Genomic DNA, 26,236 nt, shown 5'->3' with positions numbered 1-26,236 from the left:
TCTCTGAGCTGGGGATAAAGGGTGTGCGCTTTGGGGACTTCTGGTCAGAACTGCTGTCCTCAGGGGCCCCCCCTTGATGGTGGGGGGCCTGAGTACAGGCTGTCCCCATTAGGTGCAAAATTCTGGGTGCCTGCCGAGGGTGGCCCAGCGGCCCCCTTGCTCTGTGTCAGCACCACACTGGTCCCTGAGCCACAGTGTGGCACCACCTACGTGTCCTTGAGGAGCAGGTTCCCTAGTCCCTGCCCCGCCAACCGGCTCCAAGCTGGGTCAGGGGGCGGGGCCTCAGCCGGCCTCGCTCCGCGGGCGGGGGCGTCACGTGGGGTGGGGGCGGGGCCGGGGAGCGGGCGGTGCCGGCGCGGACTCAGCAGGGCCGAAGTCCGTGCGGCCGGGCGAGATGGCGGCAGAGCAGGACCCCGAGGCGCTCGAGGCGCTCGCGGCAGCTCGGCCGCTGCTGACCGACCTCTACCAGGCCACCATGGCGCTGGGTTACTGGCGCGCGGGGCGGGCGCGGGAGCAGGCCGAGTTCGAGCTCTTCTTCCGCGGGTGCCCGTTCGGCGGCGCCTTTGCCCTGGCCGCGGGGCTGCGCGATTGCGTGCGCTTCCTGCGCGCCTTCCGTCTGCGGGACGCAGGTAACCCCCGCCCCCCGCCCCCGCTGGACACCTGCGCCCCCGGCGGATCTGCCCCTCCCCCATCCCCACTCCCCGCTGACGAGCCCGAACGACGCTTCCGCCCGCCCCGCGTCCCCAGTGGCCCAGCGAACCTCCCGGGACCTCCGACGAGCCCTGCACGGCCGGCGGTAGCTCCAGCCCACCAGGGCCTCTGTCGCCCCCAGACGTGCAGTTTCTGGCCTCGGTGCTGCCGCCCGACACGGACCCCGCCTTCTTCGACTACCTTCGTGCAGTCGACTGCTCCGACGTGACGGTGCGGGCCCTGCCCGAGGGCTCCCTTGCCTTCCCCGGCGTGAGTGCGGGCCGAGCGGGGCAGAGGGCGCGGGCCGAGCGGGGCAGAGGGCGCGGGCCGAGCCGGGCAGAGGGCGCGGGCCGAGCGTGCCGGGCGGCGCCGAGCTTACCCCACCCCCGGGCCCCCCTTGACCCCGCTGCAGGTGCCCTTGCTGCAGGTGGGCGGGCCGCTCCTGGTGGTGCAGCTGCTGGAGACGCCCCTCCTCTGCCTCGTCAGCTACGCCAGGTGGGGCCCCGCCCAGCTGGAGGTCCACGGCGGGACCGAGCTGGGCCCCCTGGAGGACCAACGGGGACTTCCGGGGGGCGGGCCTTCCGGATGGGACGTGGTTATGCCCGGGGAGCGGAGCGCGTGGCCCCGGACTGTGGAGAGCACAACCCGACCCTGCTCCCGCTGTGGGGGGCCGCGGCGCCGTCATGACCCTCAACGCGGCTCCCTTGATTCCTTGCCCCCCCGGCAGCCTCATCGCCACCAACGCTGCGCGGCTGCGCCTGATCGCGGGTCCGAAGAAGCGGCTGTTGGAGATGGGGCTGCGCCGAGCCCAGGGCCCGGATGGGGGTCTTACGGCCTCTACCTATAGCTACCTGGGCGGTGAGAGCCCGAGGAGGGAGGCAGGGGCCCCGGGAAGGAGGAGACTCCCTCCAAGCCCTCCAGCCCCACCTGACGCCATCCTGACCCTGGCGCCCTCCTGACCCTGGCGCAGGCTTTGATGGCAGCAGCAATGTGCTGGCAGGACAGCTGCGGGGCGTGCCCGTGGCGGGAACCCTGGCTCACTCTTTCATCACGTCCTTTTTGGGCACCGAGGTGCCCCCCGACCCGGTCAGTACCTCTCTTCCCCGCTGCTGCGCCCCAGAGGGCAGACCCCAAAGCCAGTCCTTGCCCAGGGGAGGGGTGGTCTGGCCCCTGCTTCGCGCAGGCAGGTGGGCGGCCCGGCTCCGCTGAGCCCCCCGGCAGGTAGCCCCAGTGCTGCGTGGGGAGCGGGCAGTCCTCAGCCAGGGGTTAGGCAGTCCTCACCCTGCAGCATGGGCTGCGCGGCCTTCACTGAGCCCCTTCCATAGATGTTGGCCCCAGCTGCCGGCCAGGGCCCCAGAGTGGATCTGGCTGCTCGTGTGGAGGCGTGGCTGGATCGCGTGTGTGCCCATCTAGGACGGGGGGTGCAGGAGCCCCACCGGGGGGAGCGGGCGGCCTTTGTGGCCTATGCCCTGGCTTTCCCCCGGGCCTTTCAGGGCCTGCTGGACACGTACAGTGTGCAGAGGTGAGGCCCAGGTTCTCCCCTGGGTGGGCCCTGCAGAGCAGCTGCGGCCCTCATCGAACCTCATCGTTCCTGCCGGCAGGAGCGGTCTCCCTAACTTCCTGGCCGTGGCCCTGGCGCTGGGGGAGCTGGGCTACCGAGCGGTGGGTGTGAGACTGGACAGCGGTGACTTGCTCCAGCAGGCCCAGGAGATCCGCAGGGTCTTCAGGACCGTTTCGGGCCAGTGAGTCCCGTGGGGCGGCTGATGCCCACTGAGAGATCCTCTTAGGGGCAGGAGCCTTGGGCCGGGGCCGAGGAGGGTGCAGTGTGTCTCTCCCAAAGTGAGGAGGTCTGATCTGGTTGCTGCCAGAGGAGAGACATCGGGGCCTTGGCAGGGAAATCAGGGATGGGTTAACCTGGGCGCCCATAAGCAAAAGGCCAGGGCCCATGTGGCCGGAGGCAGATGGTCAGGTGTGAGGGAGGGGTGCGTAACCGGGGAGGGAGGGCTATTCGGTGCACCAGGGACCGTCTGAGGGGCTGCCCCCATCACAGGTTCCAGATGCCCTGGCTGGAATCCATCTCCATCGCCGTCAGCAACAACATTGGCGAGGAGGAGCTGGCCCGGCTGGCCCAGGAGGTGGGGTAGGGCAGGTTTGGGCCAGAGAGGGGCTCAGGGGGCCCTGGGCCTGCAGACGCTAACAGGCTTCCGTGCCACCTTCTCTCTCCTGGTCCAGGGCAGTGAGGTCAACGTCATTGGCATCGGCACCAGCGTGGTCACGTGTCCCCGACAGCCTTCCCTGGGCTGTGTCTATAAGGTCGGGGTGGGGTCTGAGACCCAGTGGGGTGGGCCCCAGGGACCACTGGCCGGGGGAGGAGAGTCCAGCAAGCCCGTTTCTGCAGCTGGTGTCCGTGGGAGGCCAGCCGCGCATGAAACTGACCGAGGACCCCGAGAAACAGACGCTCCCTGGGAGCAAGGCCGCGTTCCGGCTCCTGCGCGCCGATGGTGAGGCCTGTCCCATGCCTCCCCCTCCTCCGTGGTCCTCCTCAAGTGCCCAGGCCCCCTGCGTTATTCTCGGCACACACTCAGGGTCTCTGCTGTTGGACGTGCTGCAGTTGGCGGAGGAGCAACCCCCCCAGGCTGGCCGAGAGCTCAGGGTCTGGCCTCAAGGGGCCCAGGAAGCCTGGACCGTGAAGCCTGCCCGTGTGGAGCCCCTGCTGAGACTCTGGGTCCAGCGGGGACAGGTAGCCGCCTCCAGCTCCTCCCTTAGTCTGCTCCTTCAACCCAAGTGGAGCCGGGCCTCTGACCCTGACCGCGGACCCAGCCCTTGCCTTCCCTCTTCCCTCCAGCTGTGTGAGCCCCTCCCATCTCTGGCCCAATCAAGAGCCTTCGCCCAGCTGTCCCTGAGCCATCTGAGCCCGGACCACAAGCGGCTGGAGCAGCCTGCCCCCTACCCCGTAGGTGCTCCCTGCCCCCATGCGCCCCCACCCCGCCCCCCTCCTCCGCCTGCCTCCCCTCCATCCCTGTGGCCACCCATCATCCTCTCTCCTTACTGTAGGTGGCGCTGTCTGATAAGCTCCGGGCCCTGGTGGCCAGCCTGCTGGCCGGAGGGTCCTCATGAACACGACGGGGTCAGGGCCACCTCAGACCAACACGAATCACTCACTGGCCTGCACACCTTGTCATGTGTCTTTCTTTACCCATCTTGCCGCTCACTGGACCCCCAGGGCCTGCAAGGGAGGCTGCCCTTGGGGGTCAGCGCCTGGGTTCAAGCTCCCAGGGAGGCCCAGGCTCTGCCAGGGTGGGGAGGCGGCCCGGGGCTGGGGTCTGAGGGTGGCCGGGCGCTAGGCCGAGGCTGGCAGTCGGAGGCTTGTGCAGCTGGGCTGTGGGGCCAGGTCAGGCTGGAGGGAAAGGGGGGCTCCTAGTGCCCACCTAGGAGTTGGTGCGGTTATTGCAGGAGGCTGGGGAGGGAGAGCCACGGGTTGGGATGAGGAACCGAGAGGGTCTTGGGGATTTCCGGGATCCAGGGGTGGCCCCAGATTCCCACGCCAGCCAAGGGCACTCGGTGGAGGAGTCAGCAGGACCCCTCATGCCCTCATGCTCGCCAAGCCCAGGAGAAGCCCGGGTGTCCCTGGCCCCTGCGGAGGCCGCCCTGCAGGACTCAACCGCGGGGGGGACGCTGTGCTCGTGGGCGCCACACCATCTGCCACGGGGCCAGCCAGGCCCGCCTTGGGGGAAGCCAGCTCCCGACCCCGTGGCCTTACTGAGGAGAGGAAGGTTTGGGGGGTGTGTTAGAGCCAGCGCAGAGAGGAGCAGCTCTGGGCTGGTCTGGCTGCTGTGCGGACAAAGCCGGTCAGGTGTCCGCCGGCGTGGGTGACTCGGGTTCCACCAGAACCAGCCGGGAGAGATGTTCTCGGCCCCGTGGGGCAGGGGAGCCAGGCTTCTCTGACCCTGGCAGCACCAGGTGGCCAGGGCACGCAAGGCGGGGTGCTGGCTTCCCGGGCGCTTCTGAGAACACGTCACCTCTTCAAGCATCTGTGGCCAGACTGGCTCTTCCGGACCCCAGGGCTGAGGCGGGGCCTCTGCCCGCGTCCCTGGGGGAGGGTGACAGGATTTGGGGCAGAGGCCCGGTCAGGCCAGCCCTGCGGAGCGCGAGGCTCGGACAGATACAGACTCACAAACACCCAAGGGCGGAACCAGGCCCAGGTACCCATGGGGCACCGCTGCCCAGCGGCACACTTCCTCGTGCCAGGACCTAGGAGCCTGCGCTGCAGGGTTGGGTGGAGGGGGACCCTCAGAATGGGCCAGGACCCAGATGGCCCACCGCGACGGTGGCAGGCCCCTGTAAGGGCACCTGGGTGCCGGTGGCGCCGCCCCCTCACCTCTGCTCCACCCCGGGCCCGCCTGAACTCAGAGGTGGTGACACCTGTCTCAACCACCCTCCTCGCCAAGATGTCTGGCTGGGTCGGAATGCCAGGGGGGCAGCCCAGCTCCGGGCCCCAGGCAGGGCCTTAGCTCAGGGCTGGGCCCTGACTTCTGGACCTGGACCCTGCCGGGGTCTCCTCAGGGCTGTCCACACCAGCCCAGAGGGGTCGGATGTCAGGGCGAAGAGCCCTGGTCCCCCTCTTCTTGCAGAACCACCATCCCAGGGATCCTATCCCTGCCCCGGGGCCCTGAGGGCAGACCAGCCCCCCCCGCCCCCACACCCCAGCTTCAGGCCAGCTACTCACTGCTAGCAGCAAGGGCAGGAGGGCCCTTCACGTGCCCCGGATATGCACACCTGGGGGTGCGTCTGGGGAGCGCCCCAGCCCCCACCCAGGAAGTGCAGGAGCACACACGCATGCACGACCACGCCTGCCCCGGTCCTGCCTGCCCAGGGCCGGCTTCTAGGTCAGGTCCGGGCACGACTTCCCAGAAGAAGCAGCGGCAGGCGCTGCTGGATCCAGCCGCGAGGCTTGGGGCGTGCCGGGGGCCATGGCTTGGGGGGCGTGGGGCCAGGCGCGCGGGGGCCCTGTGGGGGCTCTAACCCTGACAGCTCTGGCTGAAGGGATCCAGGCCAACCAGGGGCAGACCCCAGGTCGCTCTGCCCTTGGCCGTCAGCCCGGACATGGGCTTGAACCTGAGTCGGAGCCTAAGAGTGCGGCTGCCATCCCCGCCCCGGGCTGTGAGGCCCCTGAGGGACCCTGTCAGGTGAGTGGGAAGGGAGACTGCAGGGACCACACGAAGGAAGATGGGGTTGCTGGGGGAAGACAGCTGGGAGAGTCAAGGGCACTTGGTACATCCCACCCACCCTGCCCTAGGACCCCCCGAGTTCCCGGGAGGAGAGGGCCCTTGCGGACCTGGCAGCGTACACAGCTGCCTGCCTGGAGGAGGCCGGCTTTGTGGGGACCCAGGCAACAGCGCTCACACTGTCCTCAGCTCCGGAGGCCCGGGGCCAGCCTCTGGAGGCGCAGGTGAGCCATCGCCCCGGCCCGCCCCCAGCTCCTGCTGTTGAGTTCTAAGGTTGGGGCATGGCTGCACCTGCCCCGCGGGGGTGGGGCGACAGGTCCCTAACGTCTGTTCCTCCCCGCCAGGTGTACGCCCTGGTGAGCGGGCTGCTGGCGCAGGTGCCCAGCCTGGCCGAAGGGAGGCCCCGGCGGGCGGCCCTCCGGGTGCTGAGCGCGCTGGCCCGGGAGCACGCTCGGGAGGTGGTGTGTGCGCTGCTGCGCAGCTCGCTGCCCCCAGACCGGTAACCCGCCTCACCCAGGCCAGCAGCCACATCCCCAAGGCCCCCAAGCAGCTTCCTTCCCCCTTCCTGACTGGCTGTGGAGTGGGGGGGACGGAGCCTCTGAATTGCCCCGCCCCCACCCGATTCCCGTCCTCCATCCCTTCCCCACCCCCCACGCCTCGGGGGTCCTCCGGGGTCCTCAGGGCTGTCCTGGCCTGGGGGCCTGCCTTCCCCCTCCAGGTCACACTGGGAGCCCAGCCTGGGGCTCCAAGGTGGGACGAGCGAGCCAGGTGGCGGCTTCTCCCCAGCGTCCCTGGCTCTTTGGTCAATCTGCCCAGGAGAAGTTCTCTTGGGTTTCCTTCTGTACAGTGACTGTGCCCAACACCAGGTCTGTCGCCCTGCTGGTGGCCCCAGGGAGTCCCGGATGGCCCCCGCCGGGCAGCTTAAATTTTTCCTCTGGGGTGGGCAGGTGGAGTGCCCGGGGGATGGTTTCCCGACTCCTCCCCAGGCTGGAGTCCTCGTGGCCGCCTCCCACCCTGACCTGGGGACTCCCCACATCAGACCCTGTCTCAGCGGCTCCTACCCCCAGGGCGGCGGCTGAACTGTGGCCCAGCCTGAGCCGGAATCAGTGCGTGAACGGGCAGGTGCTGGTCCAGCTGCTGTGGGCGCTGAAGGAGCAAAGCGGGCGGGAGCTGGAGGCCTTGGCGGTAGGTGAGGGGCCCACGCAGCCTGGGGCCTCCCCCAGGACCTAGGGGGTGGGAGGGTCTGGCCCCGGGGTGGGGGCGCCAGGGCGGCAGGCCCAGCGCGTTCGTCACGTTCCTCAAGGGTCCGAGGCTTCGTCCAACTCTCCAGCGGCGGAACCTGAGCCGGGCTGCTTGTTCCACAGGCCACTCGGGCCCTTGGGGAGATGCTGGCTGTGTCTGGCTGCGTGGGTGCCACGCGGGGCTTCTACCCACACCTCCTGCTCCTGCTGGTCACGCAGCTACACCAGCTAGCACGGGGCGTGCGCGCCCCTGGCTCCCCGAAGGGGTTGGGCCCCTCGCAGCGAGGGCCGCCGCACAGCCACGCCAGGTGAGGGCCGGCAGCAGAGGGAGGGGGGGCGGGGCCGGTGCCCTCCCGGCCCCTCCGCCCACCCGCTGCCTGCCCCTACCCAGCTGCGCGGTGGAGGCCTTGAAGGCCTTGCTCACCGGGGATGGTGGCCGCATGGTAGTCACGTGCATGGAGCAGGCTGGAGGCTGGAGGAGGCTGGTGGGAGCCCACACCCACCTAGAAGGCGTCCTGCTGCTGGCCAGGTGCTGGAGGGGGCGCTGGGGAAGAGGCGGGGGCAGGAGGCGGGGCCGGCTGGAGGCTTCTCCAGGGGCGGGAGGGGAGACGAGAGAGCACCCCACTTCCCCCCATCCAGTGCCATGGTGGCCCACGCGGACCACCACCTGCGAGGCCTGTTCGCGAACTTGCTGCCGCAGCTGCGCAGCCCCGACGACACGCAGCGCCTCACGGCGATGGCCTTCTTCGCCGGGGTGAGCCTGCTTCCCACCCGGCCGGGGAGGGGCGCCGGCGGCGTGCGGCCGCCCTCGCGCGCGCTGACCGCGTGGCCCCCCACCCCCGGCTCAGCTGCTGCAGAGTCGGCCCACGGCGAGGCTCCTGCGGGAGGAGGTCATCCTGGAGCGGCTCCGGGCCTGGCAGCTCGACCCCGAGCCCACCGTGCGCTGGCTGGGCCTGCTCGGCCTCGGCCACCTGGCGCTGAACCGCGGGAAGGTGAGGGACAGGGCGGGGGACGGCGGACCGGGCGGGGGCCGCGAGGGGCCGCCCACGAGTCGCTGCCCCCGCAGGTGCGGCACGTGAGCAGGCTGCTGCCCGCGCTGCTGGGTGCGCTGGGCGAGGGCGACGCGAGGCTGGTGGAGGCGGCGCTGGGCGCGCTGGGGAGGCTCCTGCTGCAGCCTGGGGCGCCGGTGCGGCTCCTGAGCGCCCAGCTGGGGCCGCGCCTCCCGCGGCTGCTGGACGACGTAAGCCCCGCCCCTCCAGGCCGCGCCCCCACCCCCCTTCCGGCCCATCCCTCCTCCGCCCCAGACCCCCACCCCCGCCAGGCCCGCGGATCACCGTCGGGACCGCAGCCTTCTCCGTCTGCCCTGACCGCGCCCTCCCACGCAGGCCAGGGAGTCGGTCCGCGCCTCGGCCGTGGGGCTTCTCGGGACGCTGGTGCGGCGGGGCCGGGGCGGGCTCCGGGTGGGGCTCCGCGGCCCCCTCCGGAAGCTGGTGCTCCAGAGCGTCGTCCCTCTGCTGTTGCGCCTGCAAGATCCCAGCCGGGAGGCTGCTGAGGTCAGCTGCCCCCCAAGACTGTCCCATTGCTGTCCCCACCCACCCCCACCCGTCCCCACCCTGCGCAGCTCCTCATATTTCTACGAGGACCTCAGGTGCAAGTGTCCAGGGCTCCCGGGTTCCTGGTCATTCCTGGACCACTTGCCCTGGGCTCTTCCACCTCTCATCCTGGCCACACGCCTCCGGCTCCCTCCAGCCACTTTCTGGACCCTAACCCTGCTCCCTTCCCCTGCCCTAGAGTTCAGAGTGGACCCTGGCCCGCTGTGACCAGGCCTTGCGTTGGGGCCTGCTGGAGGACACGGTCACCGTGGCCCACTACGACAGCCCTGAGGCCCTAAGCCGCATCTGCCACTGTCTGGTCAGTAGGGGGAGGACGGTGACAGCGATGGGGTGTGGTCAGCTGCCCACTTGGCCCAGTATGCACCAGGGTACTACCCCCAAAACTCGGTCTCCTCACTCTCCCAGCCAAGGCGGTGGCCGGTCTAAGACCTCTGGCCCTGAGGCCTTGCCCTGGGGGTTCCCCTGGGCCCCGTGGGCTCTGGGCTGACATCTGCCACCTGCTTTCCATGTGGGATGGGTCCTGCGATACTGTCATGACCCTGTCTGCCCCCAGGTTCAGCAGTACCCAAGTCACACCCCCAGCTTCCTGAGCCAGACCCAGGGCTACCTTCGGAGCCCACAGACCCCTTTGCGCTGGGCCGCGGCCGTGCTCCTAGGTGAGTGAGGCAGTCCTGGTGTCTGTCCCTCGCGCTCAGAGCTCTGGGAGCTGGACCAGTCCTTCCCTGATGGGCGCCGGCGGCCAGCGCTCACGGGCATGTCTTGGTCCAGGCTTCCTCGTCCATCACACCAGCCCTGGCCGTGTCAACCAGGACCTGCTGGACTCCCTGTTCCAGGGTGAGGGCCCAGCTCGCTCACCCGCGTGTGGGGTTCTGGAGAGGCTGGGGGCGCTAGGTCGCAGTGGATGGGAACGGACGGGTGGAGGGCCAGGGGCCTGGGATACGTTGTGGTTCTGAGAGCTCTCTGGCCCTGCCTGAGCTGCCCTGTCCCTGCAGACCTGGGACAGCTGCAGAGTGACCCAGAGCCCGCCGTGGTCGCCGCGGCTCATGCGTCCGCCCAACAGGTGGCGCTGCTGGCCCGCGCCCAGGCCCGGCCCCGCCGCCGGAGTCGCCTCCTCCTGCACCTGCATCTCCTCCGCTCAGGCCTCTGGCACCGCCGCTGGTCCCCCCGGCCCCCACCAGTCTACCCCAACAGCCCGTTCCAGCCCCGGAGCGTCATAGGCCGCTGGGGCTGCCTGGGACCCGGCTGCGCCTGAGCCCGAGCCAGCCTGGAGGGTCCCCCGGGGTCGCAGACCAGCAGCGCTCGGCTCCGTGGCCAGTCCTGGCAGGGGCAGGTGTGCAGGAGCGGCTCCCCTTGAGGGCCCCCCACCCTGGGCCCCGGGCCTGGATGCGCACCAACCCTCCCTCTCTAGGGACGCACCGCCATGACAGCCACGCGACCCGGGACCGTGGGGCCTTCCGTCCAAGCACCGTCTTGCCTTCAGCCCCCCTTGCCTCTTGCCCGCGTGGGCCCATCTGTCCCCACTCAGGCCAGCAACCTGAGTGTGCCCCACTCCCCCAACTTGGATGGCACCTGGCACCTAGCTGGGGTCCAATGGGGGACACGGTGACCCTGGCCCAGCCCCGGGAGCTGGTGCCACGAGAGGCCGCCTGTTTGCTGGGTCTTCAGCATGGCCCACTCTGCCTCCCCTGCCTGCCTGGGCTGTCCTCCCCAGTGACCCAAAGTCCCCCATCACATGTCCCACTCCTCGCTGGCCTGTCACCCCCAACTCCTGTGCATCGCGTCAGACCTCACCTGAGCCCTCTCTGGGTTTCCCCTGACTTCCCCACTGGAGGCTGGGGGTGGGCTTCAGGTGTGGGGTGCCACCTCCTGCCCCCTCCAGACTGAGCCTTCAGGTGGCTCCCCAGTGCCCTCCCTGGGCTGGAACGAGGACAGAGTGGCGGCATGTGCTGGGAGGAAGCGGCTCTGGGTCCTGGCGGACCCCTCCGCCCAGAACGCCTATCTTGAGACGTTCTCTTGCCTTTCCGGGCCCACCCCCCAACGCCATGTCCTCAGAGAGGCCTTGGCTCATGCCGCCTCTTGGAGGGCTGGGACCCGTCCCACCACGTCTGGGGACCCCCTTGGGGTCCCGCCTATCCCCTGTGGGAAGTGGTTAAAATAAACACAGGTGGATTACAGGGGTCTGGTATGAGTCTAGGAACCAGGTCTGGGCCAAGGGTGGAGTCCTGATGACCGTGGCCTGGTCCAGGTTCTGGCTCAGGCTGGGATGATAGATAAGGCAGTGAGTATCGAACGAGGAGTGAGGGTCAGCCCGCCGGGGGGTTAGAGTCAGGCTGGTTCAGGGTCCGTGTTTATGGCCAGGGAAGGCACGGGTTCACCTTCTGAGACAAAGAGAAAGCTCCGGAGCTCAGGCAGGAAGGACGTTAGGGTTAGGTCCACGCAGCCCCAGGAGGACCAGTTTGTGTGCCTGTCAGACAGCTGTGCTCTGGTCCCCGCTCCGTCCTCGCGGCCGCAGCGGGACGTCCTCAAGTTCCCCGGGCAAGCTGCTCTGCCGAGTTTGCTTGGGGAGGGCCGGGGGCCCAGCTGCGTGGCCGGTCTTCTCCGGCGGGGCTGGGTCCCAACACCTGGCAGGCCCCTTAGCCCCACGGCAGAACAGCAGCGGGACCGCGGCGCAGCCCTCCCCCCGCCCCCGCCCCCGTGCTCCCTTCCCGGATCTGGGGCCGCCTCAAAACTCCGTGAGCCTCTCTCCCTCGTACACTACATTTATTGACTCTCCCAACGCACGGCCCCGGGACAAACTGGCCACAGGCTGGCTGGGGCTCTCGGCCCCCGGGGGGGCGGGGGTGGCCGGGGTGGCCGGGTGGGCTGGAGCTGTGTCTCACGCCCGTGCCCCTGCAGCTGCCCAGGGGAGCCGGCGAGCGGCTCAGCCCCAGCAGCTGTCCGGGCTCAGCCCCAGCAGCAGCGCCAGGCAGGAGAAGAGCGCGCAGGTGCGGTCCTGGGCCTCTGGCTCCCAGCGCACCTGGGGGGCGTCCGCCTGCACCTCCAGCCCGCATTCCTCCAGCAGTACCCAGGCAGGCGTCTCCGGGCCCCAGCCGCTCCCCAGGAGCTCTGGCGGCAGGGACACGTCCCTACGCTGCCGCCACGGGCTGCTCTGCGCCAAGACGCTCCCCACCTGCTAAGATGGGGAGGGGAAGGTTGTCGTGAGCTGCGCGTGCCCGCCTCCCCCCATCGCTCCTTCCTAGGACACACCCGGCCACCCACATGTGCTCTTACCAGGTCGAACCGCCCAGACAGCTCTCCTGTCTCCAGCATCTTCATGAGCACCGCACGCTGGGTCTCAGTCAGCACTGGGGGGAGACTTCCGTTCAGAGGGGGTTCCAGAAGGCCTGGCTGGACAAGCCCCTACCCCTGCCCCTCCCGGCCCCACCCCTGGAGCCTCTCACCGGCCAGTGCTTCCGCCAGGTAGAGGACAGGGCGTGCCAGCTGCCCTTCCAGCTCCCCGGAGCTGTGCACGAGGCACTCAAGGACGGCGCCCGCTGGACCCTCCAGGGTAGACACCAACCCACAGCACAGGCCCTGTTCCAGCTGGGGACGCGCGGCCGACCGGTGAGTCCGAGCGGCTGGCGCGGGCCCGTCCCGCCGGCCCTCCCGCACCGGGGCTGCTCACCTCGTCCTCCAGAGTTTGCAAGGCCCGCTCTTCCCGCAGCACCTGCGCCAAGCCCGCGAGCAGCTGCCCGCACAGTTCCCGGGACAAGCCCTGCAGGGCCTGGGCCTGGGCCCCCACCTCTGCCTGCAGGTCCTGGAAGTCTCCCGTGAATGCAGGACCGACCTCAGCACACCCGTCTACGGCGAGAGGACTAGGACTGACCTTGCAGAACCGTGGTCAGGAAGGGCAGACTCCCGGGGGGGTGGGGGGGCGGAAAGGGGTGCCCGCCCACGTTCCTGGGGTTGTCGAGCAGGTACTGACCTGACTGTAACTTTAAGCCTCCGGAGAGCTGGTGGTCGCTTGTGGGGCTTTCAAAAACCAGCTGGCGGTCTGGGTGGGGCAGGGCAAGTCAGGCCCGGGAGCAGGACCCTTGGCCACACTGTCCATCACCACCACCCAACTCTGGCAGCCCAGGCCACACTGTCCATCACCACCACCCAACTCTGGCAGCCCAGGCCAGGAGTGAGGCTGGGGCGAGGCTGGTGTTGTTGCAGTAGAGCACCCCTGCCCCCGGCGCGCGTGTGTTTCCTCGGGCACCCGGGACCCCGGCCGGGGCCTGCTGGCCGAGCTGGGCTGCGCAGAAGGCCCCGGGCTGGGCGGGATGTGCCCACCTCACCTTCGTTGGGTGGCCTGAAAGTCTTCTGCCTCTTGCCCTTCTTGTCCCAGTAGAGGAGGACATCTGTAGCCCGGTGGGAGCAGAGATCGGGGGCAGGTCGCCCAGTGACCCCAGCCTCTGCCTCACCCCCGGGGGCTACCCTGCCCCCTCCTAGGCCCGACCACGGCTCCTAGGCCGCCCGGGAAGCTGGGCCTCCTCGCCTCTCTGCCAGGGCCGCAGGAGGCACCCCAGTCTCACCCCAATCCCAGCTCACCCCAGTCAGGGTCAATGAGCAGCTGGGCCACTTGGAAGGCCAGGACGCTGCCCGCGGGGATGCTGACCTTCTTCTTCCGGCTCCGGCGGTCCTGGCCTTGGCCCTGAGGGGCGGAGAGGGGCTCGGGACTGGGCTCTGGGTCATGGGCTGAGTAGGCTGGGTGCTGGTGGTTGGGGTCTGCCTGGGGACAGGCTGGCCTCCCCGACCCATGCCCAGTTCATGGCCCACGCCGCACACCTGGAAAGATAAGGCTCCAAGCAGCGCAAATTGCCCGGAGCCCTCGTGCTTCTGGGTCTGGCTGACCGTCACCTCCTCCTGCGTCTGCAGCACCTCTGTCACCACAAACACGTCGCTCTTGCAGTTGCGCAGCTGCCGCAGGACCATGTGCTCGGGCCGTCGCAGGCGCCTGTGGCAGGTGGTTGACCTGGAGGCGGGGGTGGGGGTGGGGTCCTGCCCTCCCCTGCTGTGGGCCACGCTGCTGGGGGGCTGCTGCGGCCCAGGAGCCCAGGAGCTCCGGGGGGCCTAGGCCCGGGATTCCTATCATTCCCTCCCTGTGGGCTCCCAACAGTGTTCCTGGGGGGTGGGCCGTGGTGGGGGGAGGCCCAAGACCCAGGAGTGCTCCGTGGACACCGGCAGACCCTGGAGATACCCACCCCCTCGGCCGCTGCTTATCTAGCGGCTCCTCCTCCCATTCGCTGCCCCTCCCTGGATTGAAATTTCAAAGCTCTACCCTGAACTACTGTTCCTCGTCACCCCGTCCCCGTGTCGGCTCTGCCGGGCCACGCCGGCCCTCAGGATGCCGTCGCCCATCACCTGGGCGGCCTCCTCCCCTTCTGCCGGACTTGGCGTGCCCCTGGGGCCTGTACTCCCACCACCCCGGCCACCGTGCTGACCCTTGGCCTTTCACGGCCACCTGGTGACTCCTGATGCCCCGGGCTGGTGACCCGGGGACTGCTTGGGGGCTCACCTCTCTCGCTTCATGGCGTCCCAGACGTTGGGGTCCACTTGCCGTGTGCACACTTTCATTGAGATCCTGAGGTACTCGGACACCGACGCCTTGACCGCGAGCCTCCCCTGTCCTGCGGCTTCCAGCTCCCCGCCGCCCAGTGCCTCCCCGTCCGTGCAGTCGAAGACGTGGATGGGCGTGCTTTCTTTCACATCTAGAGCCAGACCAGAGCTGAGGCCCCGTCCCCCCGTCGGCCACCGGCCCCGCCCGCGCAGAGGGTTGAAAAGTCCCTGTCGTTTGAAGGCAGAAAGCCCAGAGGCGTGGAGCGGGCAGCCGGCCGCCATCCCTCCCCTCCCAGCGGACGGGGTACCTGGCTCTGGGGCACCAGGTTCCAGAATGTCCCTGATGGACAGGTTGATGCTCGTGTAGCGGGCTTTCTGGAACCAGGACATTGGGAACTTCCTGCGCAACAAGCAGTAGGGCTGGAAGCCGGCGGAGCTCTGCAGGCTGTCCACGGGGGTCAGCTTGCCGCCGTGGTCCAGCTCCCGGACCACCCTCTTGATCACGCCCTCGAAGGTAGATGCCATGGCTCCTGAGGAGGACAGATGGGCCAGCCGTGTTGCCCTCAGCGCCAGAAGAGTGGGAGATGGGGGCACCAGTCGCTGCTTGGATGCCTCCACGGGCAGAACGCTCCACTCCCGCTCACCGCTCAGTGTCTGCCCCGTCACCCCTCGCAGCCTCGCTGGGGGCTGGTGGGCGCCTCTAGGCTGGGATGGGGTTCACAGCCCTCTGTGGGGCTCAGGCCACCCGCGTCTTCCGTACTGTGGCCAGAGTGCCCACAGGAAGCCCCGGAGAGCCCGGGACTCTTCGTGCTTGCTGGGCAGGGGGGCAGGGGAGGGCAGAGGTCTCAGGGTGCCCCCCAGCCCCACGCTCTCGCTGCTGCACCGGCCATCTCCCTGGGTGAGGCGTTCAGAAGGCAGGAGAAACAGCAGGGACCACCAAGCTTCTGGGGACTGGGCAAGGGGCCCACAGCAAGGTTCTGTCCCAGCGTCCCCAGCTTCCAGGAATGCCCTCTAAGGCTCTTCCTGTGCCCAGAGTTCCATGAGCCCCCAACCCGAGGCTGAGGCTTCAGGGACCAGAGCCCAAAGCAGGCCTGACCCAGGATACAGGAGGCCTGGGCCCAGGCAGAACAGCCAGCCTTTCCCAACCACTCCCGCCAGCCGGAGACCTTTGAGCCTTGGTGCTGGTCTGGATTCGGAGTGGGCCACGGGGTACCTGGAAGGCCGCCCCCTGCAGTCGAACCCAAACCCAGACGGGCTTCCCAGAGGCCTCGGGCTTCCCTAAGCTGGTCTGGGAGGGTGCTGGGACCACGTGGTCCCCCAAAAGGGGCCAGCATCGCCCCCACTCAGCGTGAGCTCCCCCTCACCAGGCAGTGGGGATCGGCACTGGGTGTGGGCTTCAGCTCACTGCGACGGTCACCCCAGGTTCCGGGCCCACGACGGGAAGCAAGTCCGCCCTGCAGTCCCGAGCTGGGAAGTGTCCAGGAAAGTGCACGGCTGCAGGAGCCCAGATCCAAAAGTGAAACTTGAGTCTAGTGACGTGACCGGCTGGCCCTCCCAGAAACGCCCCAGCCAGTGCACCCCGTGGGGCCCCACCAGCGGCCCCAGTGCCCTCGCCTCCCCCTCCAGCAGGAGGTACTTCCTGCGGCTTCCTTCTTACATCTGAAGGAGCAGACGGCCGGCAAGTGCCGCGGACATGTTTGCATCCACACCCAGATGGGAGCCGCCAGCCCGGCCACGCCATGAGGCCACTCCACACCCGCCGGCCGCTGTCACAGACCCCATAGTGCGGGGGGTGGGGGGCGGGGGCAGAGGGACCGGGGCCCCCGCAGGGGCCACAGACAACCACACTCAGCCTCGCCCTCTCCTCTCCTACGTGGGTTCAACAGAAATGAGAGCGTCTGTTCACGCACAAGCCTGCCGCGAAACACCAAAACGTAGAAACAACGCAGAGGTGCATCCGCTGAGGAAAGGGCACGGGACCTCCGTCCAGGGGAAGACCCAGGAGGGAAGGAAGGACATGCTGATGGCCCATGACACGGATGAGCCTCAAACACAGGCACAAGCTCTAGAGACAGAGTAGATGAGAGGTCACCAGGTTGGGGGGTCGGGGAGTGACGGCTGACACGTACACGGTTTCTTTCTTTCTTTCTTTTTTTTTTTTTTTTTAAGATTTTATTTATTTATTTGACAGAGATCACAAGTAGGCAGAGAGGCAGGCAGAGAGAGAGGAGGAAGCAGGCTCCCTGCCGAGGAGAGAGCCCCCATGCGGGGCTCGATCCCAGGACCCTGAGATCATGACCTGAGCTGAAGGCAGAGGCTTAACCCACGGAGCCCCCCAGGCGCCCCAGGTACGCGGTTTCTTTCGAGGCGACAAATGTGCTGCTGTCAGTGGTCCTGCTGGTTTCCTGACTCTGTATAGGCTGAAGCCCACGGAGTTCTCCCCTTTACATGGGGACGTGTATGGCATGTGCGCTTCGTCGGTAAAGCTGTCATGGGAAAGTCTGGACTCAGGTTTGAGCCGGCAGGTGAGTCAGCAGCTCCTCGGTGATCCTGCTGTGTGAGCTGAGCTGAATCACGGCCCGTGCAGGACGGCGCGAGCCGCACAGGCTTCCTTCTCCGCCTCCTCCAGCACCACTTCCCGCCCCGCTGCTACCCTGTGACACCCTGGAGGCCTCGCCGGGGTCCCTCGCGGTGGCCGAGACTCCCTGGGGGCTCAGCACGTTTGTTCACTCGGTGGGTGGGCACGCGGACCCATAGCCATCCCGGGGCAGGGCGTCCGAGGCCCCGAGGCAGCTCCACTCCCCACGCCCGGGGCTCGGGGGCAGGGACCTCCCGCTCCGCTTGCTGTGCAGCCCCCGGCTCCAGTCCAGCCGCCCGCGCCGCTGGCTGGCGTGAAAAGCGCGTCCTTGCTGGTGGGGAGGCTCCGAGAGCCCGAGGAGGGCTAGGAGCGTGTGCGTGTGTGTAGTGCGCACACGCATGCCGGTGTTCACATGCGTTCGTGTTCACACGTGTCCGTTGCATGTGCTGCTTATGCATGCACACGTGTGTGTCTTTAAGAAAGATTTTATTTATTTGAGAGAATGAGAGCGCGTGAGCATGAGAGGGGAGGTCAGAGGGAGCAGCAGAGCCCAATGGAGCTGGGAGCCTGACGCAGGAATCGATCCCAGGACTCCAGGATCCCGACCCGGGCTGCAGGCAGTCGCTCAGCCAACTGAGCCCCCCAGGTGCCCCACGTGTGTGCTTGTGCACGTGTTGCGTCTGTACACGCTTGTATGTGTTGTGCGCGATCTCGGGTTGGGGGCCGCAAGCCTACGCTGCACCCGGGGTTGCAGGTACCAGAAGGTTGTCCTGCCTGGTCCCTGCCTGGTCCCTGCACGCAGCCGCCTCTGGGGGACCGGGTCTCAGGCAGGGGTGCCAGGCAGGAGCCATCGGCGGGCAGGAGGGGCAGCACCTAGGCCACGTGGGCCACAGTGACCACGGAGGGTGGCCCGCGGTTCCCGCCTGCCTTGAGGCCGTTGCCTGGGGCTGCGACACCTCGGGCTGGGTGTGGGGGTGCGGTGGGGCGGGGGAGTCTGCTGCAGTTCCATGGCCCCGTTTCCAGTTTTCCAGCAGTAAGCAGAGTGAGAGGGACTTGCCAAGCCCAGCGCCTATCGCCCGGACGCCTGGACTCCTGACTCTTGACAGAGGTCAGCCTGACAGGACAGGAGTGAGCCTGCTGGGAAGAGGAGCTGGAGAGAAGGTGGGAGGTGCTGGCCCTCCGCCCTGTCCCCTCCCTGGTTCCCTTTCAAAGAGCAAAGGGGGCCACCAGGACGTTCTGAGGGCCAGGAGCTCTGGGGCGACCCTCTGTCCACCTCGAGCCCACCCTGTGTTATTCTGAGGCGGGTGGGGCTGCCCTGGGGGTCCACAGCCAGGGAGGACACACGTCTCTGAAGGCAAGCTGTGACCCCAGACTGAGGACCAGGGAGGGCATTTCCGTCTGGGCGCCCTGAAGTGGAGGAAACTTGCTGCACCCAGGGACTCTGCCTCCATCCGCCAGCTGGCAGGGGCTGGCAGGGGCTGGCGCAGGGCAGGTGGTGGCCGTCAGTGCAGACACTGCCATGCGGGTGCCCAGTCCCGGGCAAACACACAGGCCATTAAGATCCCAAAGATAACCCAGAGAGCTCTGGAGGGAGCCGCCCCATCACAGAGGAGATGGGACAGTGGCCTGAGGTAGCTGCATTCCAGGCTTGGAGGTGGTGGGCACCAGGGCAGGTGCCAGGGGCCCCAGGTTCTGCTGGGTCCGCGACAGGCAACCGTGCAGCCCATCACCCCCCAACCCCGTCCCATAAGGGGGAAGCAGCCCAGGACCAGCTCCACCCAGTGCTGACTCTGGCTCAGAGAGTCTGAGGGTCATGCTTTTGAGTGAGGGTTGGGTGTGGGGTACGATACCGCGGTGAAGCAGGCTCCCCGGGGTCCCGGAGGGCGGCTGTCTTCTGCAGTAATTTCCTGCTCCCTTCCCTCTGGGATGAAAGGCGAGGGGGCACCGGTGGTGGAGTGGTCCCAGCCCGCCAACCACCTGTTCCCACCTGAGGACTCCCAAGGGCATGCTTATCTAGAGGGAAGGAGTGGGCAGGGGCGTCCCCAAGGGGTGCGTGTGCAGGCTGGGTGGGCGGGAGGAGGAGGCAGATAAGGCAGGATGGACTAGAGATTTTGGGCAAATTCTGTGATTAAAGTGTGCTTGATATCTCATTCCCTTTAGACACGTGCTGCGGCCCGGTGGGGGGAGGTTAGGAGGGGCGCTCGCTGGCTTCAAGCTGGGAGTCAAGGCGGAAGTGGCCGCAGTGGGAAGAGCTCCGGAAGGAAACAGCCCGCCTGGGCTGCAGGGCGGAGAAAATCCGCCAAAGGAAAAGGGGAAGCTGTGTGTGGGAGAAGTTGGTGGTCACCAGGCGTTGGGGAGAACACAGCCCTGCGTGTACAGAGAAGTCCTCCTAATGGACTCCGGCACCTGCGCAGCCCCCTGGGAAGGAGCCCCTTGGGTTGGGGGGCCAAGGACCGGTGGAGGAAGGCTGCCTGGAGTGTGGGTAATCAGCAAGACCCAAGGAGTGTGGGGGACATGGCCAGCCAGCAGGCAGCTCAGGATGTGCCAGACGGGGAGGACCAGAGATGAGGTCTGGAAGATGCAAGTGACCTGGAAGACGGCTGTTGCGGGAACAGAGTGTGCTGAGTCTTGACAGGGGGGCGGGGCCGGGCTCACCGTGAAGGGCTATAAACAGGCCAAGGGTTTCTGCTGGTGTTCATAAGGAACGGGTCATTTGAGGGGAGTTCCTAAAAATGAAACTACTCAAAAAAGTACTCAGGGTCTTGGCACACATTGCAAATTCCCCTTCAGAAAAGGCTCTGCCGATGTCCGGAGTTAAGTGGTGTGAGCTTCCGCGTCCCTCCCCGGGGCAGACACTGAAGGCAGGTTGTTCCCGTGTCGCCCATCTGAGGGGCGTCAGGGAGGTGTGACTGTGCCTGCTAAGACCAGTATGAGTAAGTCGGCTGTAACTGATCTCCAAACCGCGCATCCTCTCTGCCACCCCAGGTCTGGACAGAACAGGCTCAGGGATAGACCACGAGTCTCAGTGTGTGAGGGGAAAAAAGTACCCCAAACCTCAGCGGTGTAAACAACATCTGTTCCTCACTCATAAATGTGTGAGTCGTCCTAAATTATGCCATCTGGGCTGGAGACAGCTGAAGCGGGTCCTCTCTGCCTCAGGGGGTGCTGCCTGGGTTCACGGCTTTGGAGCTGGCTGGCTGATGGCTGTCGGGCGCCCAGTGGTGTTACTGGACACGTGCTGCCCACCCTGACTCGTTCGCAAGCCGGTGGCCGTCTGAGCCTCCAGAGAAGGAACACAGGGCAGGCCCACAGGAGAGCTTTTCAAGATCCCTCACGGGAAATTCCGTCTCAGCTGTTCTGAGAATCCCCTCCCCTGCCCTGAGTTCTGCCAAGGCCAAAGGCTCCTATGCCAGTCCTGTAAGTCATTCGGAGCCCGTCCACACACCTGCCCCCTAGGGTGCCTCAGGCTGCTTGTGGCTTGGGGGGGGGGGCATGGACCCTGTAGTTAGGGTTCAGCCAGGACAGTGCAGTAGCCTATGGGGAGGTACGGCAGAGGATGGACGGGACCGAAAGGATACAGGAAGCAAAGATGGCTCCAGATAGACTTCGCCTCTCCGCAGAGACACGTGGGTCGGGAGGGTGCCTGGCGCTGACCCGAGAGGCGGCCCCTGGGCGGGCCTGCAGCCGTCCCTGCTGGCCGTGTTGCACTCGCAAACGCGGCAGGAACGATGAGTTTCCACGGAGACCTTCACGGACCTGTGTCACGCCGGCGCAGGGCTAATGTCCGCCATGGTGCCCGCCGCGGGTGCGATCGAGGCTGTTCCTCCCGTTTTTATTACTTGTGCGGTAACTGTTTCCTAGCAAGTTCCCCGCTTCTTGCCGCCTTCATGCCCGTGTGTCCGCGCCGCCTGAGGACTTTCCTGGGACACCGGCTGCCGTGCGGGTCTGCGGCAGACGCGTGTTTCACTCGGTGGCGCCAAAAGTCACGACGTCTCAGCTGCCCCGCGACGACCCTGCAGGCTCCAAACCGGGGTCAGTGCGAACGTCCGGCACCGCAGCCATCAGCACCTCCGTCCGCGAGTCTCGGCAGGACAGAAGCCCTCAGCGGGCGCGCGCTGTCCATCCCCGTCCCACGCGCCCAACCCCGTCCCCCCCGCGGCCGCCCCGTCTCAGGCGCCCGGCGGCCGACGAGCGTGCGAACGTCTGTTCCACACGTGTCCCCACCGACAACAGAAATCTCCCTGCTTGGCAGAGGTTCCCGACCCCGGGGCTCCTCGTTCTCGTCTTCTTCTTCCGCCCGGGCCCGCGGAGCGGCGTTAGCAGCGCCCCCGGGCTGCCCTCGCAGCCGCCCCAGAGCCCCACCCTCCGCGGCTCGCCGTCTAGAAACAGCCACCGCCTCCCGGGGGACCAGGCCCGTGCGACCGTCGCCCCGCCCCCGGCGCGCTGGCGCCACTTGCCGGCGCTCCCTTCTGACGTCGTCCGGCTCCTAGCTCGGCGCGCGCCGGGCCCCGCCTTTCCGCGGGCGTTGCCAGGGCGACGGCGCGTCCCTCGCGGCCCCGCCAACGCCCGGGCCTGGCTGCAGTGCGCAGTCTCGGCGCTTCGGCGGCCCCGCCCCGCCCCCCGCGGTCCGGCCCCGCCCCGCCCCCCCCGGTCCGGCCCCGCCCCGCCCGCGGGGGCGGGGGAAGCAGTCGCGCCGCGATGACGTCGCGGGGGCCTGGCCGGGCGTCGCGGACTCCCGAGATGGAGGAAAAGGAGCAATTACGGCGACAAATCCGTCTCCTGCAGGGTGGGTCGGGCCGGGCCCGGGTCGCGAGTCCTTCTCTTTCCCGGCACCTCACGGCGGGCCCCTGCCGGCCTCCCCGAAGCGGGTCGCCCTCCGCCTGCGGTCTCGACGGCCCGGCCGGGTCGGGTATTGAGGGCGGTAGGGGACCTGGACGGGCATCCGGGCCGGCCGGGGTCAGCCCCTTTCCCGGGCTTCGCCCGACGGCTAGTGCGGGCCTTTCAGGCGCTGCGGTGGGTGGCGGTGGGGCCGTCGCTTAGTAACCGACCGGAGGCGCCCCCCCCCGCGGGCCGGCGCCCTCTCGCTCTCGAGGCCACACAGTGGGGCGGGAGGCTCGTCCTCGGGGCGGCGGGCGGAACCCCGGACGTCTCGTCCGGCTGCTGCCTTCCTCACAGCACACTTCGCGGCCCGACTCCTCGGCCTCAGGTTCGCAGCTCTCCCGTCTTGAGACCCGACGTGCGGTTCTGTCCTTGAAAAATTTCCCGTTCAAAGTTACCCCCTACTGGGAAGACGTAAGGAGCGGGAGAGCGTGCAGGGGGACGGTGGGCGGGAGGAGACTTCTGGGGCTCCTGTCCTGCCTGCGCCGGGGTGTCCCCGGGTCAGGGCACGGCTGGCTTTGGGCCTGGGGACAGGACTTGTGCGGGCGAGTGTGTAACTGGGGGCCAGCTCGGGTTCGTTGGTGGAGTTCTAAGCCCCTGGGCCGCTCCCTCCTGCGCCAGCCAGGACGACTGTCCAGGGGCTTCCTTGGAAGGTCTGTGTGGTGGTGGCGGCCCACTGCTGCGGCCCTTCTCCCCTCAGAGGACGACAGTGTGACACTCTTGTCAACCGTGGACGCTCACAGGTGTCCGCTGCCTCGTGCTCGTTGTCCTGTGTGCCCGGCAGGGAGACTGTTAAGGTGCGCTCCTGGCCGCGTTCCTCCTGTGGGCCCCCAGAGGGCTGCCGGGGCTGACGGGCTCCCTTGCTGGGGCATTCAGCACGGGACCCTGCCGGTCTCTTCACACCGAGCGACACGTCCCCTCGAAAGATTGTGGAACCAGGATAGTGATACTCCTGGCAACTTAGGGGTGTCGTGCTGCAGGGACAGACAACCAGAGGGCTGAAGTTGAGCCGGTGGGAGAAGGTTCTCGGGATCGGTGGGCCGAGGGAATGTCCACGGTCTCAGGCTCCCGGGGCCGCCTCGCCCGTGCTGCGGCCTGGCGGCGGCTCAGGAGTCAGGTGGGGTCCGTGGGGCGTTTTGCGGATGCGCTTCCGGGGGGACTGTCCTTGAATTTACGTTCACCCTGTGGCTAACGGGGCCTCTGGTTCTGCCTCCTCAGGTCTGATCGATGACTACAAAAACCTCCATGGTGGCGGCTCTGCCCCGGGCGCCTCAGCCGCTTCCCGGTGGCAACCACCTGCTTATGGCAGCAGCCGGGCCTTCAGTGCCGGCTGCCCTCGCCCAGGCCGGAGGGGTTTCTCTCCGAACCGTGGGCCCGCCTGGCGCAAGAAATACTCCCTTGTGAATCGGCCCCCAGCGTCCTCGGACCGGCCTGGTGACGGGGCTGTGCAGCCGCCCCTCAGGGCTGGGGACAGCCAGGGTCCCGACCCCCAGCAGTATGTCCTGGAGAGGCAGGTGCAGCTGAGTTCGGATCAGAACATGGTCATCAAAATCAAACCGCCATCAAAACCGGGTTCGGCTAATGCTGTGGGTGTCCCTCGGGGCTCCTTGGAAGAATTTGAGGGCCCTCCCTGGAGCAACCACAGGCCTCAGGAAGGGGAGGGCGAGCCCCCGGGTGCACAGCGTCAACCCCCAAAGCCAGGAAGAGTCAAGGGGAGCTGCGGTGCCGAGGACCCCCTGCCGGTCTGCCAGAAGGAGCCTGGCAAGCCTCGGGTGGTGAAGTCTGCAGGCAGCATGAGTGACAGCCCCTCGGAGCCCCGGCGCACGGTCAGTGAGAGCGCAGTTGCCGTCAAGGCCCGCTTCCCATCCTCCACCCTGCCCCACCGCGGCGGCGTGGCTGTGGGCCGGAAGCTGGGCTCACACTCTGTGTCCAGCTGTGTCGCACACCTCCTTGGAGACGGGAGAGTGAGTGCCGGCCACGCAGATCAGCCGGCTTCCTCTGACACGGGGCCCGGCCCAGCTAGACCAGCTTCTGGACCCAGGCAGGCCTCGCTGCCCGTGCCCTGCCGCACCAAGTTCCGGAAGAACAACTACAAGTGGGTGGCTGCGTCAGCAAAGAGCGCCCGGGCCCCTCGGAGGGCCCTCAGCCCCAGAGCGGCCTCAGAGCTCGTGTGCAAGGCCCCCTGTGGCACAGCAGCACAGGAGAAGCCACAGCTCAGAGCCGATCCGGATGCCAAGCCCAGGAGGTCGGCAGCGTCCTCCACGGCCGGGGCCTCCCCCAGCAAGTACAAGTGGAAAGCATCCAGCCCCTCGGCCTCCTCGTCCTCCTCCTTCCGTTGGCAGTCGGAAGCTGGCAGCAAGGACCACGCCTCCCAGCTCTCTCCGGTCCCGTCTCAGTCCCCACCAGGGGACAGAGCAGCTGTGGGCCCCAGCAGTTTGAAGCCCCCCTTCGGTGAGACCCCGCTCTCGGCTTACAAAGTGAGGAGCCGCACCAAGATCGTCCGGAGGCGGGCCGGTGCCAGGTGGGTGCCCTGCTGCCACCCCAGGCCCCATGCGGGCAGGCCCGGGCCTCAAGCACTCCCTGCTTGGTGTGCAGAACCCCTGGGACAGCCCACCTGCGGGGGCGTGGGAGGAGGAGAAGCATCACTGGCCACGGGGTCGGGCCGGGGCGTGTGTGGTGGCGTTCTCGTGCCCAGGACCAGCGAGGCTGGGGTTACTGCTCTCCCTCATAGCTCAGTAGCGGGGGCCCAGCCGGCGAGGACGGGTGGAGGCGGGTGCCGACACGCCCAGCCTCTCTCCTGGTGAGAGACCGGAGGCTGCTGGCGCAGCTTTTAAAGCTCGGGGTCCACGGGGTTTGTGGGTGATGGCTTTCCATCCAGCCCAGACCCAGGGTGCACCAGGGAGGAAGTCTGTCCCCTTGGTGGCAGCCAAGTGGCCAGGTGAGTTCCTGTCTCACCGAATAGGTGTCACTTCCCTGGCCCTCCAGCCTTAAGGACTGTGAGGAGGCTGAGCAGTGGCGCTGGGGCTGGGGTTCAGGGCTGGGGCCCGGGGCTGGGGCCTGGGGCTGGGGCCGGGGCTGGGGTCGGGGCTGGGGCCCGGGGCTGGGGCTGGGGCCGGGGCTGGGGCCCGGGGCTGGGGCGGGGGCTGGGGCCCGGGGCTGGGGCCTGGGGCTGGGGCTGGGGCTGGGGCCGGGGCTGGGGTCAGGGCTGGGCCCGGGGCTTAGTCCTGCAGCTGTTCACTTCGAGGGCAGAGTTGCTCTCGCTGGGAGTCCGGCTCTGGAGGTCCTTCTTGCCGTGTGACCTTGGTCTTGGCCCTGCTCTCCCAGACAGGTGCCAGGTTACTTGGGCTCCCCCGCCTTTGCTGGATGGCGGCCCACCTGCGTTTCAGCTGGTGTGGAAGGGGGAGCCGTGGGAAGCAGCCCTTTCTGCCAAGATGGGGAGAGGCCGGGGCAGCTCTTCCTCCTCTGTGGCTCCCTGGGGCCTCCCCCAGCCCCACTGGAGAGTTCATCTGGCCTGGGGAGCCCGGGGAGACCTGGAGCACATGCGCCAGGTGGGGGTCAAGGGTTGGGGCCACCCTCCCTCTGCCCCGGCTCCAGGCTCTGTAGGGGAGGAGCAGGGCGGCAGCTCTCAGACGGCTGCATTCGGTGGAAGGCTGGTTCCCGCAGGGGCGGGCTGCCTCCCGGGCTGGCTTCCTGGCGCCGGGGTCTGGGTGGGCCAGGGGGTGGGAGGACGGCCTTAGTGGGGGCGCCCATTGGGAGTTGCCTGCTTTTTGTCTCTGCAGCCTTCCCGGGGACAAGAAAAGCAGCCCCCCACCTGCCGCCACTGCCAAGAGCCAGTTCAGCCTGCGGCGGAGGCAGGCCCTCCGGGGCAAGAGCAGCCCCGTGCTGAGGAGGACCCCCAGCAAGGGGCTGATGCAGGTCACCAGGCACCGGCTGTGCTGCCCGCCTCCAGGCCGGGCCCACCTCCCCGGCAAGGAAGGTACGACCGGGAGGAGGGGTTCTGGAAGGCTCGCCCTTGCTGCCCAGTCTGTGAGCCTCGCCTCTCCCTCCGTCTGCGCTGGCTCTGCTGGCCCGTCAGGCACCACCGGCAGCGCCCAAGGTCAGCGCTCCAGCCCGAGAACTCGCGGCCCGCTGGGCAGGGGGCAGCTCGGGCTGGAGAGCAGAGGGGAAGGCCTGGGCCGCTGTATCCTGCACTCTCGGCGGGGGAGGTACGTCTGGGCAGGTGTGTGGTGGCCTTTTTAGCAGGTCTCTTTGGTAGACCTCGACACGTTCCTCTTGGTGGAAGGAGCCAGAAAGCGGGTGAGGGGGGCAGCCTCACCGGCCTGCAGGGGGAGGAGGGGTGGGGAATGCCCGGGCTCCCCTATCCTGGGCCTCTGCCGCCTGTCCTGGGCCGACCGGCCTACCCTCCTCTCCCTGTTGGTTGCTGCCTCTTCC

At 68.0% G+C, this 26,236-nt stretch overlaps 4 protein-coding genes across 4 annotated transcripts in view; 3 read left to right on the top strand and 1 right to left on the bottom strand.

Annotated features, from left to right (window-relative positions):
• The first annotated feature begins 388 nt into the window (after positions 1-388).
• On the top strand, positions 389-3,861 carry NAPRT (nicotinate phosphoribosyltransferase). Its single transcript, XM_032848253.1, has 13 exons — positions 389-629; positions 833-960; positions 1,103-1,185; positions 1,418-1,548; positions 1,661-1,776; positions 2,016-2,212; positions 2,292-2,432; positions 2,741-2,825; positions 2,923-3,003; positions 3,089-3,191; positions 3,276-3,430; positions 3,536-3,643; positions 3,745-3,861. The coding sequence occupies exons 1-13, from the start codon at positions 395-397 to the stop codon at positions 3,805-3,807; spliced, it is 1,626 nt and encodes a 541-aa protein (XP_032704144.1). The 5' UTR covers positions 389-394; the 3' UTR covers positions 3,808-3,861.
• A 1,784-nt stretch (positions 3,862-5,645) lies between these two features.
• MROH6 (maestro heat like repeat family member 6) lies at positions 5,646-10,078 on the top strand. Its single transcript, XM_032848267.1, has 14 exons — positions 5,646-5,876; positions 5,987-6,139; positions 6,260-6,414; positions 6,983-7,100; positions 7,280-7,464; positions 7,548-7,685; positions 7,796-7,910; positions 8,005-8,148; positions 8,223-8,396; positions 8,542-8,709; positions 8,948-9,067; positions 9,323-9,425; positions 9,538-9,603; positions 9,762-10,078. The coding sequence occupies exons 1-14, from the start codon at positions 5,661-5,663 to the stop codon at positions 10,019-10,021; spliced, it is 2,115 nt and encodes a 704-aa protein (XP_032704158.1). The 5' UTR covers positions 5,646-5,660; the 3' UTR covers positions 10,022-10,078.
• A 1,543-nt stretch (positions 10,079-11,621) lies between these two features.
• Positions 11,622-15,742, bottom strand: GSDMD (gasdermin D). Its single transcript, XM_032848354.1, has 10 exons — positions 15,714-15,742; positions 14,309-14,879; positions 13,579-13,765; positions 13,342-13,444; positions 13,089-13,151; positions 12,734-12,802; positions 12,434-12,609; positions 12,210-12,351; positions 12,040-12,113; positions 11,622-11,941 (listed from the first exon to the last, which is right to left on the bottom strand). Exons 2-10 carry the CDS (start codon positions 14,872-14,874, stop codon positions 11,690-11,692), a joined length of 1,632 nt encoding a protein of 543 aa, XP_032704245.1. The 5' UTR covers positions 14,875-14,879; positions 15,714-15,742; the 3' UTR covers positions 11,622-11,689.
• Positions 15,743-21,610: 5,868 nt separating this feature from the next.
• ZC3H3 (zinc finger CCCH-type containing 3) overlaps positions 21,611-26,236 on the top strand; it is an 83,160-nt gene continuing 78,534 nt past the window's right edge. Inside the window, exons 1-3 of the mRNA XM_032848299.1 lie at positions 21,611-21,713; positions 23,024-24,326; positions 25,585-25,781. Coding sequence (XP_032704190.1) covers positions 21,626-21,713; positions 23,024-24,326; positions 25,585-25,781 — 1,588 coding nt within the window. The 5' untranslated portion in view covers positions 21,611-21,625. The remainder of the gene's footprint in view (positions 21,714-23,023; positions 24,327-25,584; positions 25,782-26,236) is intronic.

The sequence above is a fragment of the Lontra canadensis genome, unplaced genomic scaffold (genome assembly GCF_010015895.1).
Source record: "Lontra canadensis isolate GAN:19392208 unplaced genomic scaffold, GSC_riverotter_1.0 scaffold201, whole genome shotgun sequence".
In the NCBI taxonomy this organism is placed as follows: domain Eukaryota; kingdom Metazoa; phylum Chordata; class Mammalia; order Carnivora; family Mustelidae; genus Lontra; species Lontra canadensis.
Note: the sequence above shows the minus strand (reverse complement) of the source record. Positions and strands in the feature narration are given on the sequence as shown.

Excerpts from the sequence above, each read along its gene's own strand:
- NAPRT (XM_032848253.1), top strand. The coding sequence starts at position 395 with ATGGCGGCAGAGCAGGACCCCGAGGCGCTCGAGGCGCTCGCGGCAGCT. Across the intron at positions 2,826-2,922 it reads TGGCCCGGCTGGCCCAGGAG|GGCAGTGAGGTCAACGTCAT; the intron begins GTGGGGTAGGGC and ends CTCCTGGTCCAG. Across the intron at positions 3,004-3,088 it reads CCCTGGGCTGTGTCTATAAG|CTGGTGTCCGTGGGAGGCCA; the intron begins GTCGGGGTGGGG and ends CCGTTTCTGCAG.
- MROH6 (XM_032848267.1), top strand. The coding sequence starts at position 5,661 with ATGGCTTGGGGGGCGTGGGGCCAGGCGCGCGGGGGCCCTGTGGGGGCT. Across the intron at positions 7,686-7,795 it reads GGCGTCCTGCTGCTGGCCAG|TGCCATGGTGGCCCACGCGG; the intron begins GTGCTGGAGGGG and ends CCCCCCATCCAG. Across the intron at positions 8,710-8,947 it reads CCAGCCGGGAGGCTGCTGAG|AGTTCAGAGTGGACCCTGGC; the intron begins GTCAGCTGCCCC and ends CCCCTGCCCTAG.
- GSDMD (XM_032848354.1), bottom strand. The coding sequence starts at position 14,874 with ATGGCATCTACCTTCGAGGGCGTGATCAAGAGGGTGGTCCGGGAGCTG. Across the intron at positions 13,152-13,341 it reads GCTCATTGACCCTGACTGGG|ATGTCCTCCTCTACTGGGAC; the intron begins GTGAGCTGGGAT and ends ACCGGGCTACAG. Across the intron at positions 12,114-12,209 it reads CCTGGCGGAAGCACTGGCCG|TGCTGACTGAGACCCAGCGT; the intron begins GTGAGAGGCTCC and ends GTCTCCCCCCAG.